The sequence below is a fragment of the Pristiophorus japonicus genome, chromosome 6 (assembly GCF_044704955.1).
Source record: "Pristiophorus japonicus isolate sPriJap1 chromosome 6, sPriJap1.hap1, whole genome shotgun sequence".
Taxonomy (NCBI): Eukaryota; Metazoa; Chordata; class Chondrichthyes; family Pristiophoridae; genus Pristiophorus; species Pristiophorus japonicus.
In genome coordinates, this window is record NC_091982.1 from 52,206,273 (window position 1) to 52,226,785 (window position 20,513).

Below are 20,513 nucleotides of genomic sequence, written 5' to 3' on the forward strand. Positions count from 1 at the left end.
ACCAAAGAGGGTTTTTACTCCAACCTCGAAAAATCCATGTCCCGGGTACCTGCGGATGACAAACTGATCCTCCTAGGTGACTTCAACGCCAGGGTCGGCAAAGACATAGCCCTCTGGGGAGGCGTGATTGGAAGAGAGAGAGTAGAGAAAGCCAACTCCAGCGGTACACGACTTTTGACAAGATGTCTTGAACGTGATCTTCTCATCATCAACAGCTTGTTCCGCCGAGGGACAAAGACAAGGCATCGTGGCAACACCCCCACTCCAAACACTGGCACCTGCTCGACTATGTCATCATCCGAGTCAGGGATCGCAAAGATGTGCGCATCACCTGCGCCATGACAGTAACTGATGACTGCTGGACGGACCACCGCCCAATCCGATCCATCGTCGACATTAACATAGCCCCAAAGCAGAGGGGACACCAGAAGCAGTGCCGCAAAAAAGTCAATGCCGGGGCACTTAAGGACCCTGCTAAAAGAGTCCTATACAGCCAGTGCCTCACAGTTAACCTGGCATGCCTTGATGACCCTGAGATGCAGAATGCCCACAGCGCTTGGTCTGCCCTCGAGGCCTCCATAGCCAGTGTCTGCAAGGAGACGCTCGGTCACTCAACCAGGAAACACCAGGACTGGTTTGATGAGAATTATCAGGAGATCCAAGAACTAATAGATCACAAGCACAGAGCATTTCTGATCCTTAAGCAACAACCCAACTCGGGAGCAGCAAAGCAGCATTACAGACGGCTCAAGGCTGAGGTCCAACAAAAAACCCGGGACCTAAAGAACAGGTGGCGGATGGAGAAAGCACAGGAAATACAACAACTGGCCGACAGCCATGATGTGCGAGGATTCTTCATCGCAGTCAAGGCCACCTACTGGCCAAACGCCCAAGGCCCCACGCCATACCTGGCCAAGAATGGGGAAACACTCATCAAGGACACAGAGGCAGTCAGGGCCGCTGGAAACGTTCTCCTCAATCGAGACTCTGCCTTTGACTCGCGTGTTTTCGACTCCATCCCGTAGCATTCAACCCGCCACCACCTCAGTGAGACCCCAACACCGCACGAGGTAGGAAAAGCCATAAGACAGCTCAAGTCTACGGGAGCGGATGGAATCCCTGCTGAGGCACTGAAGTATGGCGAAGAGGCACTTTGGCGCGAATACACGACCTCATCTCTCTCATCTGGAGGGAGGAGAGCATGCTGGGAGATCTTAGAGAATAAGTGATCATGACCATCTTTAAAAAAAGGGACAAGTCTGACTACGGCAACTACAGAGGAATCTCCCTGCTATCAATCACTGGGAAAGCTGTCGCTCGAGTCCTCCTCAACCGTCTTCTCACCGTGGCCGAGGAGCTCCTCCCGGAGTCACAGTGCAGATTTCGTCCCCTACGGGGCACAACGGACATGATCTTTGCAGCGCGACGGGCCTACAGTGACGGGCCTCCATCCCTCCAGCGAGGGGCCTCCATCCCTCCAGCGACGGGCCTACAGCACCAGCCCTTATACATGGCCTTTGTCGACCTTACAAAGGCCTTTAACACTGTCAAACGCGAGCGTCTATGGAGCGTCCTCCTTCATTTCGGAAGCCTCCAAAAGTTTGTCAACATCCTTCGTTGGCTCCACGACGACATGCAAGCCGTGAGCCTTACCAACGGATCCATTACAGACCCAATCCACGTCCGGACTGCTATCCTCACTCCAACCCTCTTCTCAATCTTACTCGCTGCCATCCTACACCTCACAGTCAACAAGCTCCCCGCTGGAGTGGAACTAAACCACAGAACCAATGGGAAGCTGTTCAACCTTCGCCATCTCCAGGTCAGGTCCAAGACCATCCCAACCTCTATCGTCGAGCTACGGTACGCGGATGACGCCTGCGTCTGCGCACATTCAGAGGCTGAACTCCAGGACATAGTCGACGTATTTACTGAGCATTACGAACGCATGGGCCTTACGCTAAACATCCGTAAGACAAAGGTCCTCCACCAGTTTGTCCTCACCGCACATCACTGCCCCCCAGTCATCAAGATCCACGGCGCGGCCCTGGAAACCGTGGACCACTTCCCATACCTGATCAACAAAAGCAAACATTGATGAGGAGATTCAACACCGCCTCCAGTGCGCCAGTGCAGCCTTCGGCCGCCTGAGGAAAAGAGTGTTCGAAGAAGAGGCCTTCAAATCTACCACCAAGCTCATGGTCTACAGGGCTGTAGTAACACCCGCCCTCCTGTATGGCTCAGAGACATGGACCATGTACAGCAGACACCTCAAGTCGCTGGAGAAACACCACCAACGATGCCTCCGCAAGATCCTACAAATCTACTGGGAGGACAGACACACCAACATTAATGTCCTCGTCCAGGCCAACATCCCCAGCATTGAAGCACTGACCACACTTAATCAGCTTCGCTGGGCAGGCCACATTGTCCGCATGCCAGACATGATACTCGCAAAGCAAGCGCTCTACTCGAGCCATAAGTGGACAGAAGAAACCTTACAAGGACACCCTCAAAGCCTCCCTGATAAAGTGCAACATCCCCACCGACACCTGGGAGTCCCTGACCAAAGACCGCCCTAAACATAGAAACATAGCAAACAGGTGCAGGAGTAGGCCATTTGGCCCATCGAGCCTGCACCACCATTCAATATGATCATGGCTGATCATGCAACTTCAGTATCCTTTCTTGCTTTCTCTCCATACCGCTTGATCCCTTTAGCCGTAAGGGCTAAGTGGAGGAAGTGCATCCGGGAGGGCGCTGAGCGCCTCGAGTCTCATCGCCGAGTGCATGCAGAAAACAAGCGCAGGCAGCGGAAAGAACTTGTGGCAAACCTGTCCCACCCTCCCTTACCCTCAACAGCTGTATTTCCCACCTGTGGCTGGGACTGTGGTTCTCGTATTGGATCGTTCAGCCACCTAACGACTCATTCTAAGAGTTGAAGCAAGTCTTCCTCGATTCCAAGTGACTGCTTATGATATGATGATGACATGGACGTACAAGTAAAAAAAAAAACGACAGTTAAAAAAATATATTTTTAGATCCACATCAGGGAAGGTGGGGTGGGGGTGGGGGGGGGGGGCGGGGGAATAATCTGATATACAATTGAACCTAATGGGAACTATAATTTTTTTTTGCTAAATGTCACCATAGCTCTCGCTAATGGTTGTAATCTGCAGTATCCAACAAATAATACTGCACTAAAACTTAGATAACGGGTTTTTTTCCTCACAGAGCACTCGCGCTTAATTATTCAGGGTCTGTCAAAACCTAAAGATACAACCTGCACTTACTTTCTAAACTGCTAATGCACCAGCGGGCAGCAGCGCTAGGAATTGTCATAACTAAGTGAGGTGGATCGCTATCTCGGCTCCGTGTGTCTCTCTGTCCTCCCACATGACTCTTGGCAAGGTGTGTGTTTAATTCAGACTTGGAGATGGTGTTGGGGGAATCTTGGGTCCAAACTTAAAATTCGGTACCGCCCGCTTTGAGGTGGTGACTGCGTTGGGGCGCTACCTTTAGCTCCGGGTGATGTCTACCACCTCTAAGTGTGATATTCAGTTGTACGGCCCCAAGAGGAGAGTGGAGCGCTAAGGGAAGCTTACCACATTCCTCTTCGGGCACTAACGGAGCGATAGCGCAGGAGGCCGACTCAATTTTTTGGCGCTAGGATGCCTGGTGAAAATTACACTAAGCTTCACCCACACTTCCTCTCCACTGCAACAAATAAAATCAATAAAGGTTTAAAAAGTAAAACTTCAGCACTTCCCTTGCATGCTGGATGATACCACCCGGGATCATCGCTGGGCCGACTGCTTTTGTTATGTCTGTAGTGTACCTATGAATGACTCCAGGAGGCAATGTGTTGTGCTCAAACTGTAGTGATCTTGGTCCTTTTTTTTGTAACTCCAGAATGAGGCACAAACATGGTGGCTCCCCTTTTATACAGCCCCTGCCACCTGGGCAGGAAACCCCGGTCTCCACCAGTTGCACCCTCTAGTGGTGCCAGCATAGTATATACACAGTGTAAACCTTATTGATAGTACATCAGGTAAACAAGTCTCCATCTTATGCAATTATACAGTGACTACACAGAGAGTATATCTATGTCTGCATATATACCAGCTTTCCCCGTCGGTCTCAGCGTCAGACGCTAGCGCAGGCGAGAGAGTGAATTTTGCAAACGCGGGACTACGGGGGCATTGCACATCTGGTGAGGTCACCGAGTGGGCGGGGCTTGCAAGTGCAGCGCAAACTGTCAGCGCCGCCGCTAAACCTTCATTGAAGTTCACGGCAGGAGCTGACAGCGCGGCGCTCGGGTGGGAGGCGTTTAGCGGCCCCTTAGCGCTCCTCTCTGGCGCTAATGGTGGCGCTAAACAACTGAATTTCTCCCCCTATGTCTTTACTTCTGCTTGATGAAACTGTAAGCATGGGCAAGAGCTCAGTCGATGGGCTTGGTCAACAAAGGTCCCAAGTTCAACTCCCAGTGTGCGTTGAGTTCGGCCATCTTCAGGAGGAGATGCAATGGGCCGACAATTTGTCTCTCCCGGTATCTCCCAGTCCAGGATGGGCCAGGGCCACTGACCAACGATCTTTCGGTGGATCGCAGAATCAGTCGGCACAGAAGGAGGCCATTCAGCCCACTGTGCTTGTCCTGGTTCCTCTGAAAGAGTGATCCGATTCGTCCCACCGCTCTTTCTCCAAAGCCCTGCAATTTGGTCCCGTCAGGTGACGTTCTTCCATTTCAAAATGGAGTCTAAACATTAAGCACTGCGATTGGAATGTTACAATCGAATGAACTGGTCCACAGTTTGGTGCTCCAGTTTAATATATCAGTCGAAGGAGGTCACCTCTAGCAACATGGTGTTCCCTCACTTCTGAGCTATTTGAGCACAAAAATCCAGGCTAACACTCCAGTGCAGTGCTGAGGGACTGCTGCACTGTTGGAGGTGCCATCTTTCGGATAGGTTAAAATATCCCATGGCACAGTTTCTAAGAAGAGGAGGTAAGTTATCCCAGTGTCCTGGCCAATATTTATCCCTCAATCAACGGCACCATGTGGTCATTATCACATCACGACAAACGAGCCAAAGATGGGCAGAGGAAACATTACAAGGGCACCCTCAAAGCCTCCCTGATAAAGTGCAACATCCCCACTGACACCTGGGAGTCCCTGACCAAAGACCACCCTAAGTGGAGGAAGTGCATCCGGGAGGGCGTTGAGCACCTTGAGTCTCATCGCCGAGCGCATGCAGAAATCAAGCGCAGACAGCGGAAAGAGCGTGCAGCAAACCTGTCCCACCCACCCCTTCCCTCAACGACTGTCTGTCCCTGTGACAGGGACTGTGGTTCTCGTATCGGATTGTTCAGCCACCTGAGGACTCATTTCTAGAGTGGAAGCAAGTCTTCCTCGATTCTGAGGGATTGCCTATGATGATGATGATGCTGTTTGTGGGAGCTTGCTGTGCACAAGTTGGCTGCTACTTTTTTTAACATTACTACTACACTCCAAAAATACTTCATTGGCTGTGAGGTGCTTTGAGCCATCCTGAGGTCGTGAAAGACACTATATAAATGCTAGTCTTTCTTTTTGCCCAGTTTTATGTGCTCAAGTCCTGGAGTTGGGCTTATACCCACAGCCTTTGAACTCCGAGGCAAGAGAAAAGCTGACACCTATAAATGCAACATTTAGGTTACATACCTTGATCTGGGTTGTAAAGGTTCTACTCGGTTATAGCTCAGGTCATCATCTTCATCAGTACTGCCAACTTCATCGCTCGACGAGGAGTAATCTGTTGCCTTTCCAAAAGGGCCGCTTCCAACTTTTCCTCTGGCTGATGTAATTCCCTCCTGTTAATTCAGAAATACAGCACATCAGGCTAACAACTGAGAGGAGTGCATGGACTCTTTGCAGCCCCGAACTCCGCATCAGTTCCCTCTGACTGTCCTGTTCAGTGCGGTATCGAACAGCTCGCTCACAACCTCATCCGCTTGGAAACCCAGGTGCTCTCAAAACCAGCTGCTGTCCCAGTTATCCAACTGCCTCCTTATTAACAGGACATGGTTGGCGGGGCAGTCTGCACGCCTGGGGTTGACCACCTTTCAACTATTTTAGTTGTGCACTTTAAACAAATGCCCCCTGCAAGGGGGTCACACGCCAAAATAATTTTTTTTTTTCCGGTGCCCCTTTTTTTTTTGAGGGCACCAACACAAAAATTATACAAATGCCCCCTGGCTAAAAGGGTGGGGGGCGGGGGGCACTAAAACCGGCAAATTAAACTTTAAACTTAAATGATCAAATTAAAATTTGGTTGCCGGGAGTGATGATGCACTCCAGTCCCTCCGGCACCCACCTCTCGTGGAAGGCCACGAGCGTACCGGTAGACACCGCGTGCTCCATCTGCAGGGACACCCTTCGACCACCTTTCATCCACTACAGTCCCGGGCCACGGGAACCTTCCCTTTGCCCGATTTTCCGTGCTTCATCCCCGCCCCCTCTCTGCTATTCTGCTGTTGCCGTTTGCACCTCACTGGGCCCATCTTTTGTTTCTTTACTTGTTCTATTGCCGCCCCTTTTTGCCTCGCACCATCATCACTTTTGGCGTTTAATCTCTCCTGCCCTCCACCCTATCATAGACCTTTCCCCATTGATTTCTCCTCCCTGTTCCCAGGTTCTGTATTTGCTGAAAAGCTGTTCATCGGGAACACCTTTCAATTCTGATGGAAGGTCATCAACCTGAAATGTCAACGTTGTTTCTCTCTCCACAGGCCTGCGGAGTGTTGCCAGCATTTTTCTGTTTTTATTCCTTGTTGATAGTTCCTGACATTCCAGTCAGGCAACAAAACAAATACAGCACAAGTTCTGTTTAACCTTTCACTGAACTGGGGCAGCTACATGGCACAATCTGTGGCAATAATGGGTTGTGCCACCTGGTATGAAAGGATGCCAATTTATCCATCCATTTTACCAAGTACACATAGTGAGCATCTACTTTATAATTCACTGGTTTGGCCTCAACTGGAGTAATGGGGCAGAAATTCCGGCCTCCTTGGGTCCGTACGGAGTGTGTACGGACCTGGGAAGGCATCGCAAAAGCAGGTTTTCAGCGCATCACCGGCTTTTCTGATCTGTCAAGCTGGAGCTTGACAGATCTTCCATATCTCGGGAGCGAGGACATTTGCAAGGGCAAGATTGCGGGATTTACCGACATCTTGCCCAGCAAATGGCCTCAAAACACTTGTGCTTAATAAAAGCAGGTGCTTAGCCTACTTTTACAGGCGTAAGAAGTATAAAATACACAAAAACATTTTAAAATAACATTATAAAAACACATTTTATTGTTAAAAACCCTCCCCACTATGGTAAGTTTATTTTAAACCATAATTAAAAAAAATCTTTTTAAAAAATCGGAAAAATATATATTCTTTAAATACATAAATGACTAATTTAAATTAATAAAAATATGTAGTGTATTTTTTCTATTTTTTTATTAGTGCTTTGTGTGTTTGGGGGCTGTTTCTCAATCATAATAATGGTAACTCCAACTTACGGAGTTGCCATTATTATGAATGAGAACATACTTTACCTGATTGGCTGCCCAGAGCCATGTGACTGCAACTCCAGCCCTGCACACGTCCTGACGTGCACGCGCTGTGACGCGCAGTCAGTGGAGGCCTCCGGACCGGAAACTCGCGTGGGTGCAGCAGGATCAGGTAAGTGTGCATTTTTTAAAAAGTTTTTTTACCCGATCACCCACGGGAAGCAGCCGACCGGGATTTCTGGGCCAGTGTGTCCAATTCTGGGCACCGCACTTTAGGAAGGATGTGAAGGCCTTAGAGAGGCTGCAGAAAAGATATACGAGAATGATTCCAGGGATGAGGGACTTCAGTTAAATGGACAGAGCAGAGAAGGTTGAAAGCAGATTTGGTAGAGATGTTCTAAATCATGAGGGGTCTGGACAGGGTAGATAGAGAGAAACTGTTCCCATTGGTGGAGGATACAGATTTAAGGTGATCGGCAAAAGAACCAAAGGTAACCTGAGGAGAAACCTTTTTTATGCAGCGAGTGGTTAGGATCTGGAATGCACTGGCTAATTGGGTGGTGGAGGCAGACTCAATGTGGCTTTCAAGAGAGAATTGGATAAGTACCTACGGGGAAAGGGCAGGGGAGTGGGACTAGCTGAAGTGTTCCTGCAGAGAGCTGGCACGGGTTCAAAGGGCCAAATGGCCTCTTGCTGTGCTACGACCATTCTTTGGGCCCAAGTTTCCACATGATTCGCGCCTGATTTTTAGGAGCAACTGGTGGAGAACGGACTATTTTAGAAATCGCAATTCTCCACATTTTTTTTTCTGCAGTTCTAGTCAGGTAGAACAGTTCTAGTTTAGAACAGAATTTTTTCTTCAAAAGGGGGCGTGTCCGGCCACTGACGCCTGATTTGAAAGTTTCCACAGTGAAAATGTACTCCAAACTAAAGTAGAATGGTGCCAGTGAAGATTTTTGTAGAACTGAAAAAACCTGTTCTACACATTAAAAAATCAGGCGCAGGTTACAAATTAGGCGTCCAGAACGAGGTGGGGGGGGAAGGGAACTCATTAAATTCGACAATAAATCCTTATTTATACTTCTACAAATATTATACAAATAAATCCAACCTGAATAAACATTTATAAGCCAAGAAAAGATTAAATAAACCATCTTCCTACCTGTGTGAAAGTGCTTCAGCCAGGGAGAATTCTGCAGTTGTTCGTGCCGCTGAGCGAGAGAGGGAGGGAGAGAGAGGGAGAGAGAGAGAGAGAGAGAGAGAGAGAGAAGGGGAAGAGAGAGAGAGAAGGGGAGAGGGAGGGAGAGAGAAGGGGAGAGGAAGGGAGAGAGAAGGGGAGAGGGAGGGAAGGGGAGAGGGAGGGAAGGGAAGGGGAGAGGGAGGGGGGGAGGGAGGGAAGAGAGGGGGGGGTCGGGGAACAGGAGCGGGTGTCGGGTCGGGGGGGGGGGAGCGGGTGTCGGGTCGGTGGGGGGGGCGGGCCTCGGGTCGGGGCGGGAGAGCGGATCTCGGGTCTCGGTCGGGGCGGGGGGGAGCGGGTCTCGGGGGTCGGGGCGGAGGGGGGGGGGGAGCGGGTCTCGGGTCTCGGTCGGGGCGGGGGGGTGGGGGAGCGGGTGTCGGGTCGGGTCTGGTCGGCGGGGGGGAGCGAGTGTCGGGTCTGGTTGGGGCGGGAGCAGAACTGGCCGTGGGAGGAGCCTCATTCACGCAGCCCCAGTGAGGCCATTCAGCCAGGGCTAGGGGCTGCGTGCTTCGGGTCCCTCCCACACAGTTCGGCGCCTGGAGCTACTGCACTTACGTGCCGACTGTAGCGCGCATGTGCAGAGGTCCCGGCACTGTTTTCAGCGCAGGGACCTGGCTCCGCCCCCCCCCCACAGCTCGTGCTGGCTGCGCCGAGTGCCACAGGACCTGTAAGTCGGTGGAGAATACCGAGGATTTTTTTAGGCGCCGTTTTAGGCGCGAAAAACGGGCGCCCAGCTCGGAGGGGCGCCCGTTTTTTTTCTTGTGGAAACTTGGGCCCTATGATTCTACCACTGCCAGGGGAAGAGAGGCAATCTGACTCCAGATGAGGAGAGATAATCAAACAAGATGTCAAGCTACACTGATCTCAAACGCCTTCCTGTGAATGGTTCAGAGTTTATGGAACAAAGTGCTTAATTCTCCCTGTGTTTGTATCTCTCCCTCTGTTATTGTGCGTGCTGGTGGCGGGTGGTTGGGGGGGGGGGGGGGAGAGCCCAAAGTCAATGCAAAGAAAGCTATTGAAAGTGTCTTAATTGGGAGAAAGCCTTTCTCAAGGGCTTGATATCACACCTTGGCCCCAAGTTTCCACATGATTTGCTCCTGATTTTTAGGAGCAACTGGTGTAGAACGGAGTATCTTCGAAATCGGAATTCTCGTCATTTAGTTTGCTCCAGTTCTAGTCAGTTAGAACAGTTTCACTTTGGAACAGAAATTTTTTTTCAAAAGGGGGCGTGTCCGGCCACTTACGCCTGTTTTCAAAGTTTTGTCAGTGAAAACTTACTCCAAACTAACTTAGAATGGAGTAAGTGAAGATTTTTGTACGCTCGAAAAAACCTTGTTTACACTTTAGAAAATCAGGCGTAGGTTACAAATCAGGCGTAGGGAATGGGGGAGGGGGGGTTTAAAGGGAAGTTTACAAACATTAAACACTTCAGTTTTACAAATAAAGAGCCATCATCAATAATAAATGATAAATACATCAATAAATCAACCAATAAATCAATCAAAAAAAATTAATAAGAAATAATTTTTAAAAAAATCAATAAATAAAACATTTTCTACTTACCGACTGCAGCACCGGGAGCCCTCCAACAGCGGCTGGGATGCCCCCCCCGCAGTGTGTCTCTGTCAGTGTCTCTATCTCTCTGTCTGTCTGTGTGTGTGTGTATCTCATTCTCTGTCTGTCAGTGTCTGTGTTTCTGACAGCGAGGGGAGGGGGAGGAGTGGGGTAGAGGGAGAGAGGGGGGGAGCAGAGGGAGGGAAGGGGGAGAAGGGGGGGAGAAGGGGGGAGGGGAGAAGGGGGGAGGGGAGAAGGGGGATAAAGGGGAGAAGGGGAGAAAGGAGATGGGGGGAGGAAAGGAGATGGGGGGAAAGGAGATGGTGGGGGGATAAAGGAGATGGGGGGGAAAGGAGATGGGGGGGGAAGGAGATGGGGGGGGAAGGAGAAGGGGGGGGAAGGAGAAGGGGGGGGAAAGGAGAAGGGGGAGGGAGGCTGAATGGACCGGGCACGAGATTTCGGGCAGGGCCCGTCCCCAGCACCAGATTTACAGGTAGGTGACGTTGGGTCGGGTCGGGGGGGGTGGTGGGAGGGAGGTCGGTTCGGTTCGGGTTTGGGGGAGGGAGGTAGAGGGAGGTCATGTCGGGGGAAGGGAGGTCAGGTCGGATCCAGTCCGGGGGGGGGGGGAAGCAGGAGTCGGGTCGGATCCAGTCCGGGGGTGGGGTGGGGTGTGGGGGGGAGCGGGAGTCGGGTCGGGTCGGGTCTGGGGGCGGTGGGGGGGAAGCGGGAGTCGGATCGGGTCCGGAGGCCGGGGGGGGTGGTGGGGGAGGGAAGCGTGAGTCGAGTCGGGTCGGGTCCGGAGGCGGGGGGGGGGGAGGGGAAGCGGGAGTCGGGTCCGGTCCAGGGGCGTGGGGGGGCGGGAAGCGGGAGTCGGGTCGGGTTGGGAGGAAGCAGGAGCTGGCCGTGGGAGGAGCCTTATTCACGCAGTCCCAATGAGGCCATTCGGCCAGGGCTAGGGGCTGAGTGCTTCAGCCCCTCCCACACAGTTTCGGGCGCCTGGAGTAACTGCACTTGCGCGCCCACTGTAGCGCGCATGTGCAGAGGTCCCGGCACTGTTTTCAGCGCAGGGACCTGGCTCCGCCCCCTACAGCTCCTGCTGTGCCGCGCCGAGGGCCAGAGGACCTGCAGGAAGGTGCAGAATCTGGAGGGTTTTTTTAGGCGCACTTTGTGGCGCGAAAAATGGGCGTCCAGGTCGGGACTGCGCCGTTCTAGGCGCGGCTCGAAACTTGGGCCCCTTGTGTTGCCCTCATTCGATTCTCTGTGACATCTGAAGATTGCAGAGAATTCCAATTGGTTTCCACAACAGCAAGAAATATTATTTAAGCAGAGATAGAGGACAGTTAAAGTGAATTACAGCATGATGTGTGACATAGTTTGGGGGAAATGAGGAAAGACCCTTGATTCATGGTACTTCCACAGCGTTCAAAAAAAAATTTCCCGAGACATATCAACAATAAACTAAATGAACTTTAATATAAGCAATGATAAAAAAAACTTTGCCCCACTTTGTATATTGCTATGAATAAAATAAAATGACTGTGAGATGTAACTGGGATATAAATTACTGCTGATGAAAACGACGGACAAATGTTTGATGCATTCATACGAGATTCTGTCCGCTGTTTTATCTGAGACTTTAATGCACATTAAATAAATGGGTCAATGCCTCTGTTAAAATAGCAGGCAGAAGAAAATATTGCACAATCACAATTTGTCCACTGTTAGCATCATAAGTAGCCTCCACCCCAGTGAATTTTCAAAATCTACCATAGAAACATAGAAACATAGAAAATAGGTGCAGGAGTAGGCCATTCAGCCCTTCTAGCCTGCACCGCCATTCAATGAGTTCATGGCTGAACATGCAACTTCAGTACCCCCTTCCTGCTTTCTCGCCATACCCCTTGATCCCCCGAGTAGTAAGGACTTCATCGAACTCCCTTTTGAATATATTTAGTGAATTGGCCTCAACTACTTTCTGTGGCAGAGAATTCCACAGGTTCACCACTCTCTGGGTGAAGAAGTCTCTCCTCATCTCGGTCCTAAATGGCTTACCCCTTATCCTTAGACTGTGACCCCTGGTTCTGGACTTCCCCAACATTGGGAACATTCTTCCTGCATCTAACCTGTCTAAACCCGTCAGAATTTTAAATGTTTCTATGAGGTCCCCTCTCATTCTTCTGAACCCCAGTGAATACAAGCCCAGTTGATCCAGTCTTTCTTGATAGGTCAGTCCCACCATCCCGGGAATCAGTCTGGTGAATCTTCGCTGCACTCCCTCAATAGCAAGAATGTCCTTCCTCAAGTTAGGAGACCAAAACTGTACACAATACTCCAGGTGTGGCCTCACCAAGGCCCTGTACAACTGTAGCAACACCTCCCTGCCCCTGTACTCAAATCCCCTCGCTATGAAGGCCAACATGCCATTTGCTTTCTTAACCGCCTGCTGTACCTGCATGCCAACCTTCAATGACTGATGTACCATGACACCCAAGTCTCGTTGCACCTCCCTTTTTCCTAATCTGTCACCATTCAGATAATAGTCTGTCTCTCTGTTTTATCCACACATTTATCCACATTATACTTCATCTGCCATGCATTTGCCCACTCACCTAACCTATCCAAGTCACTCTGCAGCCTCATAGCATCCTCCTCGCAGCTCACACTGCCACCCAACATCATGTCATCCGCAAATTTGGAGATACTACATTTAATCCCCTCGTCTAAATCATTAATGTACAGTGTAAACAGCTGGGGCCCCAGCACAGAACCTTGCGGTACCCCACTAGTCACTGCCTGCCATTCTGAAAAGTACCCATTTACTCCTACTCTTTGCTTCCTGTCTGACAACCAGTTCTCAATCCACGTCAGCACACTACCCCCAATCCCATGTGCTTTAACTTTGCACATTAATCTCTTGTGTGAGACCTTGTCGAAAGCCTTCTGAAAGTCCAAATATACCACATCAACTGGTTCTCCCTTGTCCACTTTACTGGAAACATCCTCAAAAAATTCCAGAAGATTTGTCAAGCATGATTTCCCTTTCACAAATCCATGCTGACTTGGACCTATCATGTCACCATTTTCTAAATGCACTGCTATGACATCCTTAATAATTGATTCCATCATTTTACCCACTACTGAGGTCAGGCTGACCAGTCTATAATTCCCTGTTTTCTCTCTCCCTCCTTTTTTAAAAAGTGGGGTTACATTGGCTACTCTCCACTCGATAGGAACTGATCCAGAGTCAATGGAATGTTGGAAAATGACTGTCAATGCATCCACTATTTCCAAGGCCACCTCCTTAAGTACTCTGGGATGCAGTCCATCAGGCCCTGGGGATTTATCGGCCTTCAATCCCATCAATTTCCCCAACACAATTTCCCGACTATTAAAGATTTCCCTCAGTTCCTCCTCCTTACTAGACCCTCTGACCCCTTTTATATCCGGAAGGTTGTTGGTTTCCTCCTTAGTGAATACCGAACCAAAGTACTTGTTCAATTGGTCTGCCATTTCTTTGTTCCCCGTTATGACTTCCCCTGATTCTGACTGCAGGGGACCTACGTTTGTCTTTACTAACCTTTTTCTCTTTACATACCTATAGAAACTTTTGCAATCCGCCTTAATGTTCCCTGCAAGCTTCTTCTCGTATTCCATTTTCCCTGCCCTAATCAAACCCTTTGTCCTCCTCTGCTGAGTTCTAAATTTCTCCCAGTCCCCGGTTTCGCTGCTATTTCTGGCCAATTTGTATGCCACTTCCTTGGCTTTAATACTATCCCTGATTTCCCTTGATAGCCACGGTTGAGCCACCTTCCCTTTTTTATTTTTACGCCAGACAGGAATGTACAATTGTTGTAGTTCATCCATGCGGTCTCTAAATGTCTGCCATTGCCCATCCACAGTCAACCCCTTAAGCATCATTCGCCAATCTATCCTAGCAATTCACGCCTCATACCTTCAAAGTTACCCTTCTTTAAGTTCTGGACCATGGTCTCTGAATTAACTGTTTCATTCTCCATCCTAATGCAGAATTCCACCATATTATGGTCACTCGTCCCCAAGGGGCCTCGCACAATGAGATTGCTAATTAATCCTCTCTCATTACACAACACCCAGTCTAAGATGGCCTCCCCACTAGTTGGTTCCTCGACATATTGGTCTAGAAAACCATCCCTAATGCACTCCAGGAAATCCTCCTCCACCGTATTGCTTCCAGTTTGGCTCGCCCAATCTATGTGCATATTAAAGTCACCCATTATAACTGCTGCACCTTTATTGCATGCACCCCTAATTTCCTGTTTGATACCCTCCCCAACATCACTACTACTGTTTGGAGGTCTGTACACAACTCCCACTAACGTTTTTTGCCCTTTGGTGTTCTGCAGCTCGACCCATATAGATTCCACATCATCCAAGCTAATGTCCTTCCTAACTATTGCATTAATCTCCTCTTTAACCAGCAATGCTACCCCACCTCCTTTTCCTTTTATTCTATCCTTCCTGAATGTTGAATATCCCTGGATGTTGAGTTCCCAGCTCTGATCATCCTGGAGCCACGTCTCCGTAATCCCAATCACATCATATTTGTTAACATTTATTTGCACAGTTAATTCATCCACCTTATTGCGGATACTCCTTGCATTAAGACACAAAGCCTTCAGGCTTGTTTTTTTTAACACCCTTTGTCCTTTTAGAATTTTGCTGTACAGTGGCCCTTTTTGTTCTTTGCCTTGGGTTTCTCTGCCCTCCACTTTTCCTCATCTCCTTTCTGTCTTTTGCTTTTGCCTCCTTTTTGTCTCCCTCTGTCTCCCTGCATTGGTTCCCATCCCCCTGCCATATTAGTTTAACTCCTCCCCAACAGCACTAGCAAACACTCCCCCTAGGACATTGGTTCCGGTCCTGCCCAGGTGCAGACCGTCCGGTTTGTACTGGTCCCACCTCCCCCAGAACCGGTTCCAATGCCCCAGGAATTTGAATCCCTCCCTGCTGCACCACTGCTCAAGCCACGTATTCATCTGCGCTATCCTGCGATTCCTACTCTGACTAGCACGTGGCACTGGTAGCAATCCCGAGATTACTACTTTTGAGGTCCTACTTTTTAATTTAGCTCCTAGCTCCTTAAATTCGTTTCGCAGGACCTCATCCCTTTTTTTTACCTATGTCGTTGGTACCAATGTGCACCACGACAACTGGCTGTTCTCCCTCCCTTTTCAGAATGTCCTGCACCCGCTCCGAGACATCCTTGACCCTTGCACCAGGGAGGCAACATACCATCCTGGAGTCTCGGTTGCGGCCGCAGAAACACCTATCTATTCCCCTCACCATTGAATCCCCTATCACTATCGCTCTCCCACTCTTTTTCCTGCCCTTCTGTGCAACAGAGCCAGCCACGGTGCCATGAACTTGGCTGCTGCTGCCCTCCCCTGATGAGTCATCCCCCCCAACAGTACTCAAAGCAGTGTATCTGTTTTGCAGGGGGATGACCACAGGGGACCCCTGCACTACCTTCCTTGCACTACTCTTCCTGCTGGTCTTCCATTCCCTATCTGGCTGTGGACCCTTCTCCTGCGGTAAGACCAAGTCGCTACACGTGCTAATCATGTCATTCTCAGCATCGTGGATGCTCCAGAGTGAATCCACCCTCAGCTCCAACTCCGCAACGCGGACTGTCAGGAGCTCGAGGCGGATACTGTATTCTCAACAAACGGGTTAGCTGACCAATCACACAGCGAACGTTATCGGTAGAAGGCAACAGTTCCTCGCAGAGTGTGACACCATTATAAAGAGAGCTGTGCCGCTGGTGTCCAATCATTTACAGCCACGATGAACACAAATGCGCACAGCGCAAGAGATAAAACAAGTGAGGTGGCAGCACAGATTCAGCTGAAAGGGTAATGATGTAGCACCCATTACAGAGACCTGGCATCAAGCTGGCCATGATTGGGAGGTAAATATTCTAGGTTGGAGGATCTTTAGAAAGGACAGGGAAATTGGGAAGCATAGGAAGTAGAAATACTGATACATTACCGCAGTAGAAAGAAGGGATTTCAGTAAGGGTAATCAGGCAGTGGAAACACCATAGATAGAGTTCAGGAAATTAAAGGATGCAATATTCTGGTGGGAGTTGTCTGTAGACCTCCTGATAGTAGATTCTTATCCTTATTTTCAAATCCCTCCATGGCCTCACCCCTCCCTATTTCCGAAATTACCTCTAGCCCCACAACCCCCAACCCCCATCCCTATCCCCGCCCCGAGATGTCTGCGCTCCTTTAATTCTGCCCTTTTGAGCATCCAGGATTGTAATCGCTCAACCATTGGTGGCCATGCCTTCTGTTGCCTAGGCCCAAAGCTCTGGAACTCCCTGCCTAAACCTCTCCAACTCTCTTTTCTCCTTCAAGATGCTTGTTAAAACCTACCTCTTTGACCAAGCTTTTGGTCACCTGCCCTAATTGCTACTTACGCGGCTCGGTTTCAAATTTTTCTCTCATAACGCTTCTGTGAAGCACCTTGGGACGTTTCACTATGTTAAAGGCGCAATAAAAATACAAGTTGTTGTTGTAGTCCTTTATTGGCAGGGGTGGGGATGATTTTTAAAATTTGTTCTTGGGATGTGGGCATCGCTGGCAAGGCCAGCATTTATTGCCCATCCCTGGAGAAAGTTGTGGTGAGATGCTTTCTTGAACCGCTTCAGTCCGTGTGGTGAAGATGCTCCCTCAGTGCTGCTCGGGAGGGACTTCCAGGATTTTGACCCAGCGACGGATGAAGGAACGCCCAGAATACCTCGCCTCTGACCTGCTCTCGTGGCCACAGTATTTACGTTGCTGGCCCAGTTAAGTTGCTGGTCAATGGTGACCCTCCAGGGTGTTGAATGTGGGGGATTCGGCGATGGTGATGCCATTGAATGTCAAGGGCGGTAGTTAGACTCTCTCCTTTGGAGATAGTCATTGCCTGGCACTTGTGTGGCGTGAATATTAGTTGCCAATTATCAGCCCAAGCCTGAATGTTGTACAGGTCTTGCTGCATACGGGCACGGACTGCTTCATTATCTGAGGAAATGTATAAATAAAGGGATCTGGGAATTATGTAACAAAAATGAAGTGGTTATAATGGGAGTTTTCAATTACCATATAGATTGAGAGAAGTAGAACAGCTCAAATAGTAAAAGCAAATGGATTTCTAGAATGTAAATCAAGAAATAATGAGGGTTTGTAAGAGAGATACTGCAATAATGTTAGGGGGCCTATAGACTACTCCCACCAGTGACTTCTTTCCCTTGCTATTTCGTATCTCCGCCCAAACTGATTCTACATCCTGATCTTCCGAGCCAAGATCATTTCTCACTGCTGTACTGAATTCATCCTTTATTAACAGAACTACCCCACATCCTTTTCTTTTCTGTCTATCCTTCCGAACTGCAAGTACCCCTGAATATTCAATTCCCAGTCTTGGTCACCTTCCAACTACAGATAGCCATCTGTATTGGCTATAAGATCATACCCATTTATTTCTATTTGTGCCATCAATTCATCTATCTTGTTACAAATGCTGCGTGCATTTAGATAAAGAATGGCCTCCCTATGCCAACACAACAATGATGGACAGCACACATATGTAGAAACCCACAGAATAAAGCGAAAGATACAAGATGTTGACTGATAGAAAAATACCAGTTTTAAATGTTGTTGTGGTTTGACCTTGAACAATGCACAAAAGCTGACAAGATCAGAAGGAATATATATGTTGCTGTGTGCTGCGCCTCCACAAGGTAACTCACAGCATGACCCCGCGATATTGGGAAACTCCGTTTCTCTTCACATCTTCTGCTGAGTTGCTTGTCGCTTTGGCCAGAAGAACTGGAAAAAGGAGCTGGAAGTCAAAAAGAAAAAGAGTCAGTGGCAGAAATCCGTGCGGAGTTTAGGCAAGTCTACGTTAGGGAAGCTGTCAAGTCTGCTCAAGGCAATACAGCCAGCAACAGAAATGAAAGTCTATTGACTCGAACCTGCACAAATTGTTCGGGGTGTTTTGTGGTATCTTCCTTACAACATTATAAACACACACTTAACAAGATGGCTTCAGCTCTGGAACTTGTCAGGTGACCTGACCTATTTATTATATACAGCATCAGTTGCATTACCACAGTAATCCACTAGGTGGAGCAGTAGTCCACTAGGTGGAACTATAATACACTTCTCCCTCCTTAATGAAGAAGCAATTATAACAAATGATCGTCATACATAACTTGCATGGTTATACATAACAAAAGATATGGACTTATTTTACCATATTTACAAATCAAACTTAACCACTGGTTTTCTGTTTCGAAGAGGATACCTTCATTCTCGAACAGAACTTTCCAAACAGGGTGTCAAACTTAGACTCATTCTAGGCTGATCCTGAGGAGAATTTTCCTCCAAGGCTAACCCTTGATTTTACATTTTGACTCTCTACAACTTCAGACTTTATGTCTGCCTGACTTGGACGCAGAATTAAATTCTGACTTTCTCTTGGATATGTTTCTAGTACATTTGATGGAGGATATGCTACTGTACTTGTAATAAGACTATTTGATGAGTCAGAAATAATCGAATCATTCCAACTTTTGACATTTCAGTCTGATCTGGTTTCAAAATATTATGGTCAACAAACACAACATATGCAAGAATGCTTCAGTAAACCAAATTATAATGGTGCAGCTCCAGTGGGTCACGAAACCCCAGAACCATATAATAAAAGAAATGGAATGGGAACGTAATTAATTTCAGTCTGTAACATGGAGCTATCAGCATCTTGTGAAGATGACAATCATCCTGCTGTGCAGATCGCTGGGGACTAGATAAATGAAATGCAATACCAACAAACTGAAGCATGGTAACCACGTTAAATAAAATATGCAACCATGGAAACAAGGCTAACAAGGGAGTCACATCAACAGGATACCTATTAAAATCAGCGACAAAGAATTATGATTAACTTTTGATTCCCCTGGCAGCCCCCATTTTTGTTTAGTCTTTGGAATAATATAGGCTGGATTTTTGGCTAATTTGCACCCATTTAGTACCTCAGCGGGACGCAAAAGTAATTTTTTTTGGCGCGAAACGAGGCGCACAAGATTTTGCGCCCAGGTGGAATTTTCACCAGTGGTTTTGCCGCGGCGCTAAAACTTAGCGCCCGCCCGCCTGCTGTTTTGACTATTTGGATTACATAAATTGTCGTGCATCGCTGCGCTAGCGCCCCGGGCAGAACTTTTGAGCACTTTGCCCGATTTAGCGCACGTCCGGGAACCCGCCAGCAAAAAGCAGACGGACCCAAGGCGCACCAGACGCTAACGGCGCCATCTTGAAAACGGAGGAGAAAGTCGGAGGTCTGAGTGATTAAAAGCATTGGGAGAAGAACGCTGCGTTACTGCATACTTTTCATCGTGAAGTTTACGTGAGTTTATAGTTTCTTTTAAACGACATTTAAGGACACTTTAATGGGAGTTCCAGGATTTTGATTCAGCGACGTGGGTTTGGGAGGTGCTGTCGAAGAAGCCTTGGCGAGTTGCTGCAATGCATCTTGTAGATGGTTCACACTGCAGCCATGGTACGCCGGTGGTGGAGGGAGTGAATGTTGAAGGTGGTGGATGGGGAGCCAATCAAGTGAGCTGCTTTATCCTGGATGGTGTTCGGCTTCTTGAGTGTTGTTGGAGCTGCACTCATCCGGGCAAGTGGAGAGTATTCCATCAGACTCCTGACTTGTGCCTTGTAGAAGGTGGAAAGGCTTTGGGGAGTCAGGAGGTGAGTCACTTACCACAGAATACCCAGCCTCTGACCTGCTCTTGTAGCCACAGTATTTATATGGTTGGTCCAGTTAAGTCTCTGGTAAATGGTGACCCGCAGGATGTTCTTCGTGGGGGATACGAAACTGCTAAAACTTAATAAATGGGAACGGTAGATTAGTGGTTATGTTACTGGACTAGTAATCCAGAGGCCTGGACTAATGAGCCAGAGACAAGAGTTCAAATCCCACCACAGCAGCTGGGGAATTTAAAATCAGTTAATTAAATAAATCTGGAAAAAAAAACTAGTGTGACCATGGTGACCATGAAACTATTGGATTGTCGCAAAAAACAGTCTGTTTCACTAATGTCCTTTAGGGAAGGAAATCTGCTGCCATTACCTGGTCTGGCCTATATGTGACTCCAG

The 20,513-nt window shown here is 48.6% G+C and overlaps 1 protein-coding gene across 1 annotated transcript in view; it reads right to left on the reverse strand.

The window, feature by feature from the left end:
- The window catches only part of LOC139265663 (mitogen-activated protein kinase kinase kinase kinase 4), a 421,183-nt gene that overhangs the window by 98,882 nt on the left and 301,788 nt on the right, over positions 1-20,513 (reverse strand). The window contains exons 19-20 of the mRNA XM_070882863.1: positions 18,104-18,195; positions 5,702-5,850 (exon numbers count right to left, since the gene is read on the reverse strand). Coding sequence (XP_070738964.1) covers positions 5,702-5,850; positions 18,104-18,195 — 241 coding nt within the window. The remainder of the gene's footprint in view (positions 1-5,701; positions 5,851-18,103; positions 18,196-20,513) is intronic.